Source organism: Triticum aestivum, chromosome 1B (assembly GCF_018294505.1).
Source record: "Triticum aestivum cultivar Chinese Spring chromosome 1B, IWGSC CS RefSeq v2.1, whole genome shotgun sequence".
Classification (NCBI taxonomy): domain Eukaryota; kingdom Viridiplantae; phylum Streptophyta; class Magnoliopsida; order Poales; family Poaceae; genus Triticum; species Triticum aestivum.
In genome coordinates, this window is record NC_057795.1 from 311,481,393 (window position 1) to 311,499,663 (window position 18,271).

Below are 18,271 nucleotides of genomic sequence, written 5' to 3' on the forward strand. Positions count from 1 at the left end.
AGTAGTTGTTGTACGTAGATCATGTTGTTGCATGGTTTTGTATGAAATTGATTATCGTGAAATGACTACTATGGTTGTTAGAAGTAAATATGGGGTGACCAGTCTGCGTCCACAGACATTTGTCAACTCAAATTAGATATGTGTGGTTGTAGATGCTCTAACGCGTCCTTGAATGCTTTCGTCCATTGGCCTACTGATAGAGCCAACTGTCGGCAAGCCGGGTGATGAAGATCCCCACTGATAGGAAAACTGACCGGTGAATATTCCCTGACGAGTCTCCACTTCGACTGGGTCGTCACGTCCCGGTGTTGGTGTCTATCCGGTCCGTAGTGTTCATGAGCTTGGACCTGCCTGGGCCCTTAGAAGTGTCTGATGTCGTCATGGGCAAACCTGGTGCGGGATCCCTCATCAATAACTATTTGCCAGTAGTGATAAAGAAATAATGATGTAAACAACAATTCAAGATATGAAAAACTTTCCGAACCTTCTTTCAAGGTTGTTCCTCAACAACCACCCTCTTCCCTCGCATGTTTACAAAATCATTATCATCCTCAGCCACACGATTCTAACTATTGTGAACTGTAATTTGCATAGGAAAAGGCAACAAAACACGACAAAAATAGCACATGAATTGCAAAGATTTGAACGAACAAAATTAATGATCACAATCTACACAACACATGTAATATCCCCAGGCAATAAACCAGCACACCTCCAGCCCTACCCCCTCCCACTAGGCAACACACAAAAATGTCTACCGCATTTTCAAGCCAGATAAAAATTCCCCTTGATTTTGCCATATTGATGACCCGGTGAATTCACCATCTATTATGTGAAAGCATGGCAACAATCCACGAGTCTATGGAAAAATATCACCAAAAAGTGAACAAGCAAACCAAGACTCGTTGCCAAAATTTCCACCTATTTATGAAGAGAATGGCAAACAATCCATGGATACATGGAAACTTTCACCTAAAAGCATCATGAAAACCAGCTATATGAACAAAAAAAAGCATAATCAACATCCAAAAAAGGCCAACCAGCACCCCAACCCTTTCGGAGAATAAGAAATCGCCCTGCATTTTAATATAGATAAGAATGCCACGAGATTATGTCATTTGTGTGAAAACACAACAACAAAATGCGTCTTATAGTGGCAAATTCTCTATCAGTAAACAACCACAACCCACCCTATAATTGCCATCTATTAGATAAAACAGGGCAACAATCAATAAATACATGGGGAAAAATTAGAGCAGTATCATGAAACCTCCTATCAACAAGTTTCAAACCTACTCATCATCTCGGCTCTGCACTGCATCATGCGGCCACCGTAAAACTACCAACCAAAACACATGAACCTCTCGGCAAAAGACACAAAACCACTGTCCAAAATCGAAAATAGACAGTGCCATGAGAATCTCCTATCACGGAGAGCGAGAGGGGGAGAGACAAGTGGGAGGAGGAACGACCTAGTTAAGGGACCCATTCGTGCGGTTGACCGTCCGAGTGAACAATTGCTAGCTGTGACATGGCAACGCTCCTAGCACCAAGATTTGTGTAAGTCAATCGACGATGCAGAGAATGTTGCTTTGATTCATCTAAAATCTAACGTCAGTGAGCATCTGTGGTTGTACTGTGCTCTCATGGCTAACTATGTTATTGCTTCCTTCCAAAAGGCCACCATAAAAAGGGGGGTTCGAGCCCACTCGTGAATTTTGTAAAACTTACTGTTGATGCATCTTTTGATCAAGACTTGCTTGGGGACACGGGGGGGGGGGGGGGGGGGGGGGGTACCGAGGGACGACAAAGGTAGATTTATTGCTTGGGGAACAAACTTGACTACTGTGTGGACGTCTTGACGGCTGGAACTTTGTCACTCAAATTTGGTTTATCCCTTGCACAAATGGCAGATTGCAATTCGAATTGTTATTAGTTCTGATAACTTGTAGGTCACTGATGCCATGAAGAATGGAGCTTGATGTATGGGAGCGATGGGAGCAATTTCCGATGATTTTTATTATATTGCTTGTATTTTTTCTATCTAGGTTCAAACATTGTAATAGAGAAGCTAATAAGGTTGCTCATGAGCTTTCTAGATTGGCTAGATTTTCTTTGACTAGTGATTTGTTTGAGGAGCCTCGTAAAGGATTTAACTGTTTCAAATGAATAAAGTTTCAGTTGTTAAGAAAAAAAGGGACCAGTCCTTCTGTACCGCCAGAGTTCTTGTCAAATATGGTGTTGAATTTTTTGATGATGAGGACAAACTCAATATAGCAACTGAATACTTCAAAATCCTGATCGGTCAGACCTCTCCTTCTGTACCGGCAGTCGACATCTCAACACTTTATGATCCGGTCGACCTAAGTTTGCTAGAGGAGCAGTTTTCATGGGTTGAGATTGTGTCTGCAATTAATTGTTCCCCGAACAACCGTAGCCCTGAACCAAATGGTTTCACTAACGAGTTCTACATATACTTTAAGGAAACTCTAAGACCTGATTTGCTGAAGTTTTTCAATGGCTTTCATGCCAACAATGTTAATATCTCAGGCGTCAACTCTGCATCAGTAGTGTTGCTGCCCAAAAAGATATTGCAATGGATATACAAGACTTCCGGCCTATATCTTTAGTGCATAGCCTTCCCAAGCTAGCCATAAAGGTCTTAACTACTAGGCTACTGTTGTGGATACCGAGACTAGTGCACCCACTCCAATATGGTTTTCTCGCTGGTAGATGCATTGCCAAGAACTTTGCCCTTGACGCGGAGCTTGTCCAGTATGCCAAAAAGAAGAAGAAGTCAATGATTGTCCTGAAGCTAGACTTCAATAAAGCCTTTGATAGTGTTAGCTGGGATGACCTGTTTGCAGTTCTGGCTACCAGGGTTTGGGGGGCAGAAATGGATCCTTTGGATCAAGAACCTGCTCTCAACAAGCTTAGCGAGGGTTGCTTTGAATGGAAAACTGGGTGAGCCAATCTTCTTGAAGTGTGGCCTCCAGCAAGGAGACCCGTTATCGCCCTACCTATTTATCCTAGCGGTAGATGTGCTACAACATATGTGTTGTGAAGAGTTCAGGAGAGGCAATTTGCTATACCCGTTGGGAATTGATTCCTTTTTCCGGATGCTATAGTACGTCGACGACACTTTGATGCTCATCGAAGGGACCGTGCAGCAAGCTAAAGTTGTCAAGAGTCTGCTTAATCTTTTTTCGACTTTACTCGTCTGTAGATCAACTTCAATAAAAAGCACTTTTGTGCCCATTAGCATGGATCAATCTCTCAGCCAACAGATTTATGAGTTGGTAGAGTGTCCGGTCTCATCCTTTCCTTGTAACTACTTGGGCGTGCCACTCTTAACGAACAAGATCACTATGCAATGTTGATGGCAGTCATACATCAAGTGGAAAATAGACTCTCTGGTTGGCTGGCAACCTTTCTTTCTTGGGAAGGAAGGCTGACTATGATAAACTCCGTGATGGCAGCTATACCCCATTATTATATGGCATGTTTTCTCTGGCCAAATGAGCCACTGGAAAAACTTGAGCAAATCCTCGGGGGCTTTTTGTGGCAAGGAAAGAAATCTGCCCTTGGGGGACAATGCTTAGCGGCCTGGGATATTGTAACCCTCCCCAAGGATAGTGGGGGGCTTGGAATCAGGGATCTTCGTGCACATAATTTGGTCATGATCTGTCGCTTCACCACAAGAGTGTTGTAGGATAGTGAAGTGCCCTACTTTACTTGGTCCGTGCGACAATATTGTGAAAGCACCATCCCAATTGTGGCCAGCAATGGTGACATAGCCATGTGGAGATGTTTGAAAACCTCGATGCCTCTGGTCATAAACGCCACAAAGTGTTCGCTAGGGGACGGCTCCAAGCTTTCTTTCTGGTTTGATAGTTGGCCAGGTAATGGCCGGCTAAGGGACTCCTTTCCTACGCTTTTTTACCTTTGCTAGGAACAAGTTATGCACGGTGGCCTCTCAGTATGATGGATAATGGAACATTCAGTTGCACCACAATCTCTCTATGACCGCTACACAACAACTGGCTACCCTGCTGGAGAAACTATGTAACATACAGCCGAACCTAGCACACAACGATAAGAGGCTTTCCTCTATTTATACAGCAGTGCTATGCGGTCGACAAAATTTGGATGACCAGCGCACGACGATGAATTGTAGCCCGGGAATCTCATCCACAGCCAAGCAATGTCTGCTGGATTGCTGGTCGTGCACAGGTCGCCCACACACTATTGTGTGTGGAGCAATTTTCCTGTTTATAATGGTGAAGCAACAACGAGATACTTTTACGACTTGCTAACTTTCAAAGGTATGAATTGGCCACATGTTGCTTTCATATGAGACAACATTATTCTCATGCGCCACCGAGTTTTTCTCTGGCTAGCCTTCCATGGAAGGTTGAATACTCGAGATAACATGATTAAAAATAAGTGGAAATCTATTGCATCACATGACAGACGTTTGTCCTGCCACTGAATCCATTACCCACTTGGTGCTGAGATGCAAGGCTGCGGATGTCCTTTGGTAGAAAATCAGGGTACTAGACCTGACTGTGAAGGCAAATAGCCTCTTTGATTTCGTGCAAAATTGACAAGCTATGACATGTGCTTTTTGTTGCGTGCGCAGTTATATTATGGAGCGCCAAAAATGTTTGAGTTTTTCATAACAAACAATGTCCCGATGCTCTAATACTCAGTGAGGTCTCAAAGACGATTCATCTATGCGTAATCGGGCAAAGAAAAATGAGTCAATTACACCGATGATGCTAAAACTTGGTGCAGACGATCACTTTGATGCTAGAAGTTGTGGCATACATTAAAGTGGTGCAAAAACTTGGCTTTAACGTGCAAATATGGTGTTTATCTCATTTTGCATACGGAACCGGCGCTGACTAGGAGTGTGAGGCCTGATCCAATGAACCAGGAGAAGAGGGTGTGTGACTTGTTTTTTTTCAGAAACACCCTCAAAAAATAATATATTTTTTCAAAAAAAAACCTGTTGGTGTGGGAGAGGTGCCATTTTTTCACCTCTATGAACAGTGAGTCCCACCTGTCAGGTGAGAGTGAAAATTAAACAAAACATACGGTCCCTGTCTCAAACACACAACCGAGACGTAAGAAGCAAGCTGGCTAATCCACTCTCACATTCACGTTCCCGTGTACACAATGGATAACAAACTTATATGTATTTAACTTTTTTTGAGAAACAATTATATGTATTTAACTTCGAAGCATGTGGAATTTAAACGGGCTGCAGATACTGCGGCCCATTTTACACTAGTTCGGTTTTTTCTATTTTATTTGTAAAAAGTACGTAAATTATAATCTCAGAACTAACATAAAAGTTTGAATATTTATGTGCAAAAATATTGCACATATGAATGAATTTTTTTTAAAAAAAACTGTTCACTTAGTGTATAGAAAATAATCATATATCTAGCTACAAAAAGATTCTATGATTTAAAATAATAACAAATATTGTTAGAACTAAATTTCAAAAAATTATTTTAGTTATACAAACATTTCAATCATTTGCACGTTTGTATACTTAAATGTTTGTTTAATTAAAGTTATTTAGAATTTAAAATTGAAACTGTTGATATTAATATTAATTTTTAATAATTTAAATATAAGCCGCGAGTGTGTGATAATTTTTATTGACGATATTAACTAAATATTTTTTGTATAATGCACGGATGTATATTTAGTTTTTTAGTTAATAATCATTGTTTGTATGTCTAATATTTATAACATACAAATATTTGAACGTAAATTTTATTACTTACATTTTAGAAAAATAAATTAAAAACAACCGGTGAGAATTGCCGCAGTATGGGCCGCCCATATAAGTTCCACATGCGTACTGCTTAAGTACAGATAACGTCCTTATCCAAAGCGAACATGGTAGCGAGGTGGGTTCATTGGCTAGCCGGCTTGCACGCTATTTGCTGATCGTTGGTTCGATTGTGTGCAGCCCAACTTTTAGTTTAATTTTCACACTCTCCTGCCTGTGATTTTCACTCTCTCCCGACTGATCTTAGAGATTAAAAAAAATCCCACGTCAATAGTTTTATTTTTCTAAAAAATATATTTTGAGGGTGTTTCTGAAAAGAAAAAAAAAGTCACCCACCCCTTCTCCCGATCCAGCGGCAGCGGGCTCCACGCGCCTAGTCAGCATTGATTCTGTATACAAGCGAGATAAGCACTGTATTTGCACGTCGAAGCCAAGTTTTTACACCATTTTAATGTATGCCACAACTTGTAGCACTAAAGTGATCGTTTGCGCCAAGTTCTAGCACCACCGTTGTAATTGACTCAAGAAAAATGCAGACCAGCAGGTCATGCTCCTGCCTGTGATTTTCACTCTCTCCCGACTGATCTTAGAGATTAAAAAAAATCCCACGTCAATAGTTTTATTTTTCTAAAAAATATATTTTGAGGGTGTTTCTGAAAAGAAAAAAAAAGTCACCCACCCCTTCTCCCGATCCAGCGGCAGCGGGCTCCACGCGCCTAGTCAGCATTGATTCTGTATACAAGCGAGATAAGCACTGTATTTGCACGTCGAAGCCAAGTTTTTACACCATTTTAATGTATGCCACAACTTGTAGCACTAAAGTGATCGTTTGCGCCAAGTTCTAGCACCACCGCTGTAATTGACTCAAGAAAAATGCAGACCAGCAGGTCATGCTTCACCGGTGGGAGAGCTTTAGATAGGCTCTCATGTATCTTTACATGTACTCCTTCTACTCCTCTGTTTCTAGCTTAGCACGGCTTTGGTAATGGCGCACTTTCCATGCAGTGCTAAGGTCATGTACAATGGTTGATAAGATAGTTTTATCTTAAGTTTTGCATGTAGAGATGACAAGATGACATGTCTACAATGGGTCATTTTTTAGCCTTATCTTTAATAATTAACTATTCCTAAAAACGTGATGAGATATATTGTGTTAAGAGATCATCTCTTGTCTTCTCTTAAATAGAAGAAGACAAGCCTTTTCTTAAGATTTCTCTCTCATCCATCTCATCATTTATCCTACGTGGCATTGCTAAGATAGGATCATTATGCATGTCCTAACATTGCCTTCATGTAGTTGACCTCGGTCACTCAGGTTTTATACCTGTTTTGAAATGCACAAGGCAGAAACTGCTCTGCCTTTCTTTTAAATAAAAAAGGAAAAAAAAAAAGGACCAGTCGGTCAGTCGAGGTAGCCCTTCCGCGCAACTACCAGGAAGAACCCGAACAAACAATCCATCCCCCCACGTACGCGTTAGCCGGCCTTCTTCTCCCACGCCCCACCGCCCCTCCTCGATTCCTCCCGGCGGCGAGCGCACCGAGGAAGCGATGAATCCCTTCGCGAAGAAGCCAACGCCGCGAGGTACGACTCACCCCCTCCCCTTCCTCACCGTTCAAAATTTCACCGAATTTGCCCTCGGTTCACGCGATCCTTTCCCAATTTGCGCTTCGCGCGCCGGCGTTGCGTAGCTCGAGTTCTGATCGATCAGATTGCTTTCGGGGATGATCCTAGGGTTTCGTACGCCTGTGTCTAGCTCAATCGTTCTGCCCTGAGCTCTGAATCCCTGATTGCGGTTTCTGCTGTGCAGAGGCGATCAGGAACAGCAAGCGGGAGCTGACGAACGCGACAAGAGGTGAGTAGTTTGTACTCCGGCACACTTGGCGCTCAAGTGGATTGCCATTTTTAAATGCTAGTTAGTTATTAGGTCAGAGTATACCAAGTTACATGTGCTAGCTGTAGTTTGAACCTAATTAATGCAAGTTGAATCGAAGGCTGCTTCATTATATTCGATTGTTTCTGATCAACGGTTCGAGGCAATTGTAGTTTCCATCTAGGTTATCTTCTGATTTAAGGTTCAATCCCTGTTATTTTGTGTAAATTGAATGGTACTAATTTTATGGCCACAGCTACCCAAATGCTCGAAATTTGATTGAAATTGAATATTATGTACTCACAGCCCTGGGCTGATGTATAGCACGGTTTGACATACCATCTGTGATTCCTTACATTCTACAGTATCATAATACACATACGCTCCAAGCTTTTGCATGTTTGCTAAAAAAGTTGTTGAAACTCAAGGAGTTGAGGTTTGACTGGATTATGAAACATGGAGGGAAATACTATTCTGCATCCTGTCCTAGAAACCACATGTTGAGAATTTCGGTTAATGTCAACTATGGCATTTTATAGAAAAGCATGCTAGCCATTCTCCCAATAGTTCAACTATGCAGGCTTCGAGATGATCTAATTCCTGAGATGTGTCATCTGTAGGTATTGAGAGGGACATCGGGACATTACAACAAGAGGTCTGTATGTTTAATCACATACCCTGTCTTTTGTGGTTAATGAGAAAAAAAAATGCTCAAGATACCTGCCAATGGAATGACTTTATACGTTCAGTCATTTGACAAGTTGTTAAAGCCTGCTCCACGTAGTTCTTCACATATTTCACACTCCATATGACGCACACATATTTTCTTGCTGTGTTTCTCTATTTTATTTCTACCAGTTGAACAAGCAGTAACCACAGCTTCACCTTGTTTTTTGTTCCAATTAGGAAAAGAGACTAGTTGCTGAAATCAAAAGGACTGCAAAAACTGGCAATGAGGTTTTATTTCTTATATTTCAGTTTGACGCACTAATTTTGTTCTAAATCATGCAGTATGGTTCTCCTGATTCCCTTCTATTTGGCAGGCCGCAACTAAAATTCTGGCCCGTCAACTGATCAGGTTAAGACAGAAAATATCTACTTTACAAGGTAGCCGAGCTCAGATTCGTGGCATCGCGACACACACACAGGTGAATATTTTCCTTGTTTTTTCTTTCTTCCACACATGGTGGTGAGTTAATTTTCTTATTTTGTTGCCGTACTCTGTCCTTAGGCGATGCAGGCCAACACTTCAGTGTCTGCTGGCATGCAAAGTGCGAGTAAAGCGATGGGAGCTATGAACAAGGTAATAGCCTACCTAACTTATTGGCATGATACATTCCAGGTGTTTAAAATTTAAAAACCAAGTGTATACTAACACAGTATCTTTGAACTTAAATATCTTGCAGTAGTAACTTTCTGTATGTCTTTGTTCTGGGCTGTAGAGCACAATTTTGTAAGAATTGGAACACATGTTCTACTATAAATTTTGTTTTACTTTTGTTGCAGCAAATGGATCCCGCCAAGCAAATGAAAGTAATGCAAGAATTCCAAAAGCAGTCAGCACAAATGGATATGACGGTATGCAACTTATGGCCGTCCTACTTTCATAGAATGATTGCTTTCAATTTGACAAGATTTTACATTGTTTTCCTGGGAAGCTCACAAGCATGTGATGGGTTCCTGTGTATTAGATTATGACAAAGTGTATGCACCTGTATGCACTGACTATCCTTGTTATTTGTGCAGAACGAGATGATGTCAGACTCAATCGACAATGTCTTAGACGATGACCAGGCTGAGGACGAAACTGAAGAGCTTGCTAACCAGGTTATTTCCAGTGTCCAACCTCAATCCAAATTGGTAGCATCTCTTTGAAAGACTCTACCTAGCATGTTTCTTCGATTATTCATTCTTTTCAATGTCTCTTTTAGGTGCTCGACGAGATTGGTGTTGACGTTGCCTCACAGGTATTTGAAGCTACCAGTGCAACCCCTTTTTCATTACTATGATTCTAACTCTTGTTCTAAATTTCTCTCTTCCTGATATTGTTTTGCAGTTGTCCTCGGCTCCCAAAGGAAGAATTGCTGGAAAGAAGGTTCAGGCTGATGAGAGGTATGCAGGATCCTGGATCTGTAATCGTTTATTTTCTTCATTTTTATACCCCCCTTGGACCCTTCATACCTTGTTAAGGAATCCAGGCTACTACTCCCTCCGTCCCAAAAAGCTTGTCTTAGATGTATCTAGACACGTTAGATACATCCGTATCTAGACAGATCTAAGACAAGCTTTTTGGTACGGAGGTAATATATTTTTTGAACTTCAAACTGCGATGGATCAAGACTACCTTAGCTCCCCACTGATGTCCTTATGCAACACATCGGAATAGTTATTAAATCCTATTTAAAAAGAGTAAACTCTTAAAGTCGTAATCATATGTTTTTGTGTACCGAATAAAAAAGAAGGATAAAGTAGTTTCGAAGTAGAACACTTGCTTTGATTTTGTATTCATGATATTTTGTCTGCATTTCTTTAAAAGAATTAAACATGATCTGGTGTAGGATCTTATTACTTCGACCATTGCTGACACACACTTATCTCCAACAGCTATTTATGTACTCTTGATCTTTTTTTCACTCAATATTGGGCTTACGACTGCTCCCCTTGCTTCCATGAATTTACACCTATACCTGATATAAGTTGCCATGTTAATGACACTGGTTACCATGCTTACAGTTCGGAATTGGAAGAGCTCGAGCAGAGGCTGGCTGCTCTGAAAAATCCATAAAGTGACTCCCCTTTGCAACCCTCTCTCCACGCAGAGTGCCTGGGCTTCAAATTCTTGTTGGGGACCTGAAAGACATTTTTTGCATTTGTGAATATTGGATGGGGGGTGGTTTACTAGAAAGTGAGGGGCAGATGACGCCGCCAGAGTTTGATCTTAAGGGAGTCCTGTAAAAAGCTTGATTGCTTGGCTATTACTGTAGCCATGCAGGCTGGAACTGATGAGTTTATGCTTCAATGGAGTGATTTGTTTGGGTAGTTACAGTGCTTAGTGTAAAAAGTCGAGATATTTAGTATCTTTTTGCTCGTAAGGTTTAATGTGCTTCTTTTACAAGCTAGTTTCATTTTCTTCTTTGAGATGGTTACACATTAAAATTCGTTTCTGGACCCAAAGTAAGGCACACGGGCACAACCCAGTCCAGGACCAAAATTACACATTAATGGTGGCGTTATGCCAGTTTATGGACCGTCCAGTGATAGTTCAGTGAGAGGCCCCCCACCCAACTGAGATCCGGTGACTTGCTGTGGACAAGTCACCGGTGAACAGTATGGTGCCTGGCCCCCCTCTCCAAAATGTTGGATCAAAGATCGACGGATGGATCTTTGTGAACAGTACCCAAACTACAGTGATTCGTCTACATGAACTCGTGAACAATAGCCAAACTACAGTGATTCGCGTACAGTGATTCGTCTACATGAACTCGTGAACAATACCCAAACTACAGTGATTCGCGTACAGTGATTCGTCTACATGAACTCGTGAACAATACCCAAACTACAGTGATTCGCGTACAGTGATTCGTGTACAGTGATTCGTCTACATGAACTCGTGAACAATACCCAAACTACAGTGATTCGCGTGCAGTGCCATCTACAGCGATGTTGCTACAGTATTCGCTCCTGGGCTGTGTCTGCGGTGAATGGTATGCCTCATGTATAAGATGCGAGTCATGGGTTTGTCAAGTCCGTTGTTATAGACTCGACTCGATGACAACTCGTTCGTCGGTGTTCGCACACGAACACGTCACCGTGTACCCTCGACGCCGGGGGTGATGCACCACAGCTCACGTCGAAGGAGACCTGTCCGGAAGCGTAGTACGCAAGCAATCCGGCGGGCGCTTTTGAGGACTCGAAACCCCATACGTCCGGGAGGGACCCCGTCAGGGCGCGCGGTGGCTATGGGCTGCCCTAGGTCGACCTGATCGCCCCTAGGGCCTCGAGGTTCGCCGCCCTGCAACAAGAAGAACATGCGAAGAACGAGGAAAAAGAAGGACAAGGGAGAAGGAAAAGTAAAGGTAAAAAGTGTAGGTAGATTTGTTCGATTGTGTGTTATTGTCCAATCGGCTGTCACCTTTTATCTATATAAGAGGCAGATGGACTTCCCGTACAAGAAAATAACTTGCCTTGCCGTTCAAATCATCAAAATCTAACCAAACTCGGACTTCTCACGACCTCCGGCCCGGATGATCCGGCTTAGTCCAGTTTTCTGACAGCAGATCACTGTTTTGGCTCTAGAATCCACATACGACCTCTGATTTGGACGGTTTTTATACCATAATCAACCACCTCGACGAGACGCACAACTTTCATGTTGAACACTTTTTGATCTGAGGTCATCTTGATGGTGTTTCGGGCCATTTTCTAAAGTCTGTAGCAGAAAAAGATTCCGGTCAAGCAAAGATGCAAGATGCAAGACTGTAACGCTCTTTGCCATCATGCCATTTTCGAGCATCAATACATGCCCCCCTGTTTTTTGGCAAAACTAGCGTGCCGAAAAATAACTTGTACCGTGTTGGTGCTAAGGACAATGTCAACACTCCATCGGCCACTTTGCATGTGCTTAGGGCGATAAATATATATCGGCTATTATTTGTTTGAATCCTTGATGCAAACTTTCGTGAAACCTTCTCAACTTCATTAACAATCCAATGATAAAGTTCCACAGATATGTATCTGAAGGTCATCCTCGGAACCATATTATTCACCATTTTGCTAGGATTTTGCAGATAATCAACAATAAACTTTCTCCAATCCTTACTTTCGCCTGCATAAGAAAAATTCATTAGTGGTCGAAGCGGTGGACTTCGGTTCGGCCTTACCTATTCTGACGAGACTAAGCATCGGCTATTGATAGAAATGCAATGCACCAAGAGTAACATAGTAGCCGGATGCTTTGCTGTGTCAACTCTTTTGAATTGTCATGTCTAGATGTGGGAATAATTTCATGCAACCCAAGGAAGATATTACATCTAGACGTGCCTCAAGATAAATTATAAGTGATTCGTCAAAACATTGATAATCCTTGTATATTTGTTGTACTACTCATAACAAATCATCGAAAGCCTCAATATGTATAGCACATATGGCAACCAAAAGCTCCAAACCGAATAAAAATTCATATTCAGCTGTGATTATTGTGCAGAAATATTTTAAGTGGCATGAGGCTTGTTTTGGTCTCCTATTGAACTAAGCACGATGTTAGGATATTACACCGGCCATGATTTGACATATTCTTAGGGCGATAGATAAATATCGGCCATTACCATGAGGGCCATGTAGAGTTCACCCACCAAACTATGTATAGCCGAAACAAACAAATAAAATAGCAATAAAATATTTCGGCCCCTTGTATTAGCAACAAAAATGTAACTAACCAAATGTATAGTGATTTGGTAATACCCTCTCATGATATAGAAAATTATGTTGCATCCATGGATCAAAATAAATCCATGGAGGGTAATTGATCATACCTAGGGATGAATTCCATGGCAAAGACATCAATGGCATGGTTGAAGAAAATGGATGATGTGCTAACCGAAAATTTTGATGTTGTGATGCACACCTTCGACTTAATTGTTTGTTGCTTCCATCCTTCTCTTTCTTCACTTTTATCATACTTGTTGCAATAGAAGCATGCGCATCATTTTTGTTTTGATTGATCCTCTTGGGAACCAATGCCATGTTCTTCTTTCTCAGCTCTTGTGCACTAAGATTTTGTAATTTCTTCTTTTGCCAATACGATAAGCTGAGTGGGCATCTCGGTTGTGGTTCTGTCTTGACCAATGGCAATTCCTTTTTGGCCTTGTGCATTCTCAACTTCTTTTCTTCAGATTTGGCACTTTGACTTTTAATAATTGGTTGCTTCATCTCATTGCCTTTAGTAGCCAATGTAAACACTTTCATTGGCTCTTTTTTATTTGAGATCAAATCTGAAGTAGCACACTTACGAGCATCTCTTTTCACGTGGTAAACTTACTTTACCACCTCTTTCTTCTTCCTTGAGCTCTGGATCGATTCCTTATGATTGAAACGGTCTTTGAAGCGTGATTGTTCAAATGTTGATCTTCTTAGAGCTGCATAGTATTGGTGAGATGGTCTAAAATAAGATGGAGAATGTGCCCTTGTATCATATTTGTACCATGATGAATATGGATCTATATGAACATAGGAAGGCATCCACGGCATTTGCATTGGCGGCCCAAAATAAGGATACGAATATGTTGCATTAAAATTCTCACTTTGCCAATACCAATCCTCATATTTGCGCCTTGGGGTTGATTTTGGTTTCTTTGCATGATTGGGCCGCTAAGCATTCTTCTCTTCACTCTTCTTCTGATATTTATCCAATAGTTCAGCGAAGGTGATTTTTGAACTCTTACACTTGCGCTTATTTCGGCCTTTGTTTTCTTTTGGTTTGCTTTTATCAATCATTGGATTTGCTTGCTGCCCCCCCCCCCAGTTCTTGGCGCCTCCATTGTAGTTTCGATGAAATTCTCGCCCTCAAAATTATGTTCGTTATGCTCTTCAACAACTTCTTTACTTGAAAGATTGATCCCATCACCTGCAGTTTTACCTCCTCTTTAAATGGATTGGCTTGAAGCAGCCGATGCAAAAACTTTCTGCCATTGAGACCAATCGGAATAGACTGGTCATCTCTTGGTGTCTCAACAAATTTCAATCGTCCTTTATCAATGGCCAATTTAACTATTTGACGAAACATATTGCAATCCTCAAAGCTATGCTTGAACAAATCATGCAACTTACAATACATTTGTCCTTGGATAGATGGCTTGACATGGTGATCAAGAATTCTAATATAATTGTTTTTAACAACAAATCAAAGATTTGATCACACATGTTTGAATCGAAGGTATACTTTTTGTTTTCTAGCCGATCTTGGTGTGCGAACGGCTTTGGACGTAAGCAAACGAATGGTTCAGATTTGGAATCTCCCCATTCGACTATGCAATATGTTTTGCACTCTATATCCGATGTCTTTCGATAAGATACCATAATAGCATCGGTTTTCTCAAAAGAATTTAATCTTGGCTTTAAATTTCTGAAACAATAATAGTTAGAGCATACATGTCTCAATTGGGACCAAATGAAAGCCAAGTAATAAATAAGCAAAGCCACCCAATTAGATATGAACTCTAGATAAAGCAATGGGGAAAGCCCTAGCTGCAACAACAAGTCATTATCGGTCTTTATAAATGGCGCAATGGGTTGACCGATATGCTAAATAACAATTTTATTGCTAACAAGTAAATTACCCTTCTTCATTGGTCTTTCGAAATTACTTGTGAGGATTTGTCTAATAGATGCATCAACAATAAAGTTGTGACCAAATCTGAAAACAGGTAAATTACTTGATAGCCATACCTCTTCAAATATGTTGGGAGAGCATGATGGTGGTGCCACTTGAAGAACATCTTGTTTTGTCTTTGGATGGCTCCCCAACACCTTGTCATCATCTTTTTCTTGATTTCGTGCATCATTGCTTTGAAGATCCATGTCAGCCGAACTTTGTTCGGCTACTTGTTCTTGTCCTTGGGGCTTGTCAATTTCGATGGCACGGAACTCATAGGACAGGAAGTAGGTTCCATTGACTTCGGAAAAATCAAGTATGGTTGTTTTGCTATGCTTTCCATGCCCTTTCTCGACAATGCTTGCCTCTTTGGATTTGATGGACTCAAAATATATACTACTTGATTCGGCTTTTCTAATAATCGAATTTTCTTTGTCACCTAAATCAATAACTTTATCTTTTTGAATTTGCAAGGCTTCTCGTTCTCGTCTAATTTTAGCCCACATGTCAGCTTGGCGAGCTTTAAACTTTTTCATCTCAATTTCCATCCACTCGTCATGAGATTGCCCCCCAATACTTTGAGACTCTTTTGGCAATGAGGTGCCGAAACTTTGCGATTGCTTAGGTGGCACACTGGATGGTACAACACTGAGGGACTGCATCATTTGCACAACTCTAGCTTTTACAGCAGCAAAATCATGAGGCTTCCCGCCTTCTGTTAGGTCCTGGCGAATAGAGTTGCACAAATCCCAAGAGAATGTAAGCTTGTTCTCAATTACCTAGTCTGGATATGGTTGCCCCCCAATGGTTTTAGACTCTTTCGGCAATGAGATGTTGCCGAAATTCTGTAATTGTGTAAGGGGAACATGATATGCCACGGTAGTAGGTGAAGGCATTTGTGCTCCTGCAGAAGTTTCACTTATTCGGCCATGACCATGAAGGTGCGGAGCCGAATTATGGACATCAACAGTTGCGTGTGGTGCCAAAAAATTAGTAGCGTTAGGCATAGCATATGATGTTTGAGGGTAATTGGTCAAAGAACTAGTAGTAACATGGCCAATTCCCCTATCCACCGGCACGTTTGGATTAGCGTACTGCAAGTTCTTTGCCGATGAATAAAAACTTGAAACACTTTGTTGCATACCATTGGAAGTTCCTACATAGGGTGTCTCAACTTGATTAACTGAACTCATCATGTTATTCATCGACATATAAATTTGTGGGGTTGCCGATGCATGGGAGTTGGGTTACATATGTTGCATGTTGCTAAAACTATATGAAGTAGAATCATGGAGATTTTGTTGCAACGGCCCTTGCACATAATTAGATGCATGATTGATAAAGCTAGGGCTAGCCGATACATTATGCTCATTAGATGATCTAGCAACAACATACGCATTATTTGCATCTACATATGTGAATTGGGTATTCATGCTACCTTTGTAGATTGCAAACCCTAGATGACGATCTCTTCGTAGCAAGAACAGGCCGGAGACCGTTCAAAGCTTCGTCCCCGGCGGAGTCGCGAAAAAGTGTGTTCGCACACGAACACGTCACCGTGTATCCTCGACGCCGGGGGTGATGCACCACAACTCACGTCGAAGGAGACCTGTCCGAAAGCGCGGTACGCGAGCAATCCGGCGGGCGCTTTTGAGGACCCGGAACCTCACATGCCCGGGAGGGACCCCGTCAGGGCGCGCGGTGGCTATGGGCTGCCCTAGGTCGACCTGATCGCCCCTAGGGCATCGAGGTTCGCCGCCATGCAACAAGAAAAACATGCGAAGAACGAGGAAGAAGAAGAACAAGGGAGAAGGAAAAGTAAAGGTAAAAAGTGTAGGCAGATTTGTTCGATTGTGTGTTGTTGTTCAATCGGCCGTAACCTCTTATCTATATAAGAGGCGGATGGACTTCTCGTACAAGGAAAGGACTTGCCTTGCCGTCCAAATCATCAAAATCTAACCAAACTCGACTTCTCACGACCTCCGGCCCGGATGATCCGGCCTAGTCCAGTTTTCTGACAGCAGATCACTATTTTGGCTATAGAATCCACATACGACCTCTGATTTGGACGGTTTTTATACCAAAATCAACCGCCTTGACGAGACGCACAACTTTCATGTTGAACACTTTTTAATCTGAGGTCATCTTGATGGTGTTTCGGGCCGTTTTCTAAAGTCTGTAGCAGAGAAAGCTGTCCGGACGTCCGGACTTCTACCCGGATTGTCCGGCCTCCACCCGGATCATCCGGGACTGGACCCAGATCATCCGGCTTCGGCGCCAAACTTCTGGTGTCTTTGTCCTTCAATTACCCGGATGATCCGGATCGCGGCCCGAATGATCCGGCCAAACATTGCTGCAGCCCACGGTTTTGCGTGTAACTTTTGCATACGATCTCGGATGGGGAAAAATCGTCCGTTTCGACGAGACGAAGAACTTTGCAGTTGTAACATTTTCCATCTAAGTCCTTAGTAATTAAGTTTCATGCCATTCTTTAATCTGGTGTCAATACGAGCATCTCTAAGACTGGCATAACTTTTGCATCCGAGCTTCATTTTGGACCATCTCTATATTTATTTTGATCGGCTTGAAGAGAGCCATCCAGTGGTGACATGAACTCCTAATTTTAACATCATCTCATTATAGCCTCAAGTCACTCTTTGCCATCATGCCATTTTCGAGCGTCAACAGTCGGCCTGACCTTTCATGGTACTAGCAGTAGCAACAGAAAATTCCGGTCAAGCAAAGATGCAAGACTGTAAGATTAAAAACTTGCGTCGAGTAGATTGGATCTACTCCACACGCAGCAAAAACAAAATCCCGACGGATCAGCAACAAAGATATTTGGTGTCCCCGACATGGGACGTTTTCTGTAGTCTTATTTAACTCACGATCAAAAACAAATCTGAACCTCTTACATGACCTATGGCCTTTATTTAAGGAGTGCGTAGACTCAAATGAAATCGACTTGGACTCTTCGTAATAACCTAGTATGATTCATACCAACCCATGCCCCTTTCTCTCCTAATTAAACTGAACAAGATATTAACTAATTAATTATTTGGCCACGCTGAGCCTATGGCTTTATTTAAGGAGTGTGTAGACTCAAAATAAAACCGACTTGGATTCTTCCTAATAACCTAGTACGAATCGTACCAACCCATGTGCCTTTCTCTCCTAATTAAACTGAACAATATATTAACTAATTAATTATTTGGCCACGCC

At 41.7% G+C, this 18,271-nt stretch overlaps 1 protein-coding gene across 1 annotated transcript; it reads left to right on the plus strand.

Annotated features, from left to right (window-relative positions):
* Positions 1–7,202: 7,202 nt before the first annotated feature.
* Positions 7,203–10,723, plus strand: LOC123121297 (vacuolar protein sorting-associated protein 2 homolog 3). The gene is made up of 11 exons (XM_044541207.1): positions 7,203–7,391; positions 7,618–7,662; positions 8,301–8,335; positions 8,587–8,637; positions 8,724–8,828; positions 8,912–8,983; positions 9,187–9,258; positions 9,427–9,507; positions 9,612–9,647; positions 9,737–9,792; positions 10,414–10,723. Exons 1-11 carry the CDS (start codon positions 7,358–7,360, stop codon positions 10,463–10,465), a joined length of 639 nt encoding a protein of 212 aa, XP_044397142.1. The 5' UTR covers positions 7,203–7,357; the 3' UTR covers positions 10,466–10,723.
* Positions 10,724–18,271: the final 7,548 nt, after the last annotated feature.

Excerpts from the sequence above, each read along its gene's own strand:
- LOC123121297 (XM_044541207.1), top strand. The coding sequence starts at position 7,358 with ATGAATCCCTTCGCGAAGAAGCCAACGCCGCGAG. Across the intron at positions 8,638-8,723 it reads CTGCAAAAACTGGCAATGAG|GCCGCAACTAAAATTCTGGC; the intron begins GTTTTATTTCTT and ends TCTATTTGGCAG. Across the intron at positions 9,793-10,413 it reads AAGGTTCAGGCTGATGAGAG|TTCGGAATTGGAAGAGCTCG; the intron begins GTATGCAGGATC and ends CCATGCTTACAG.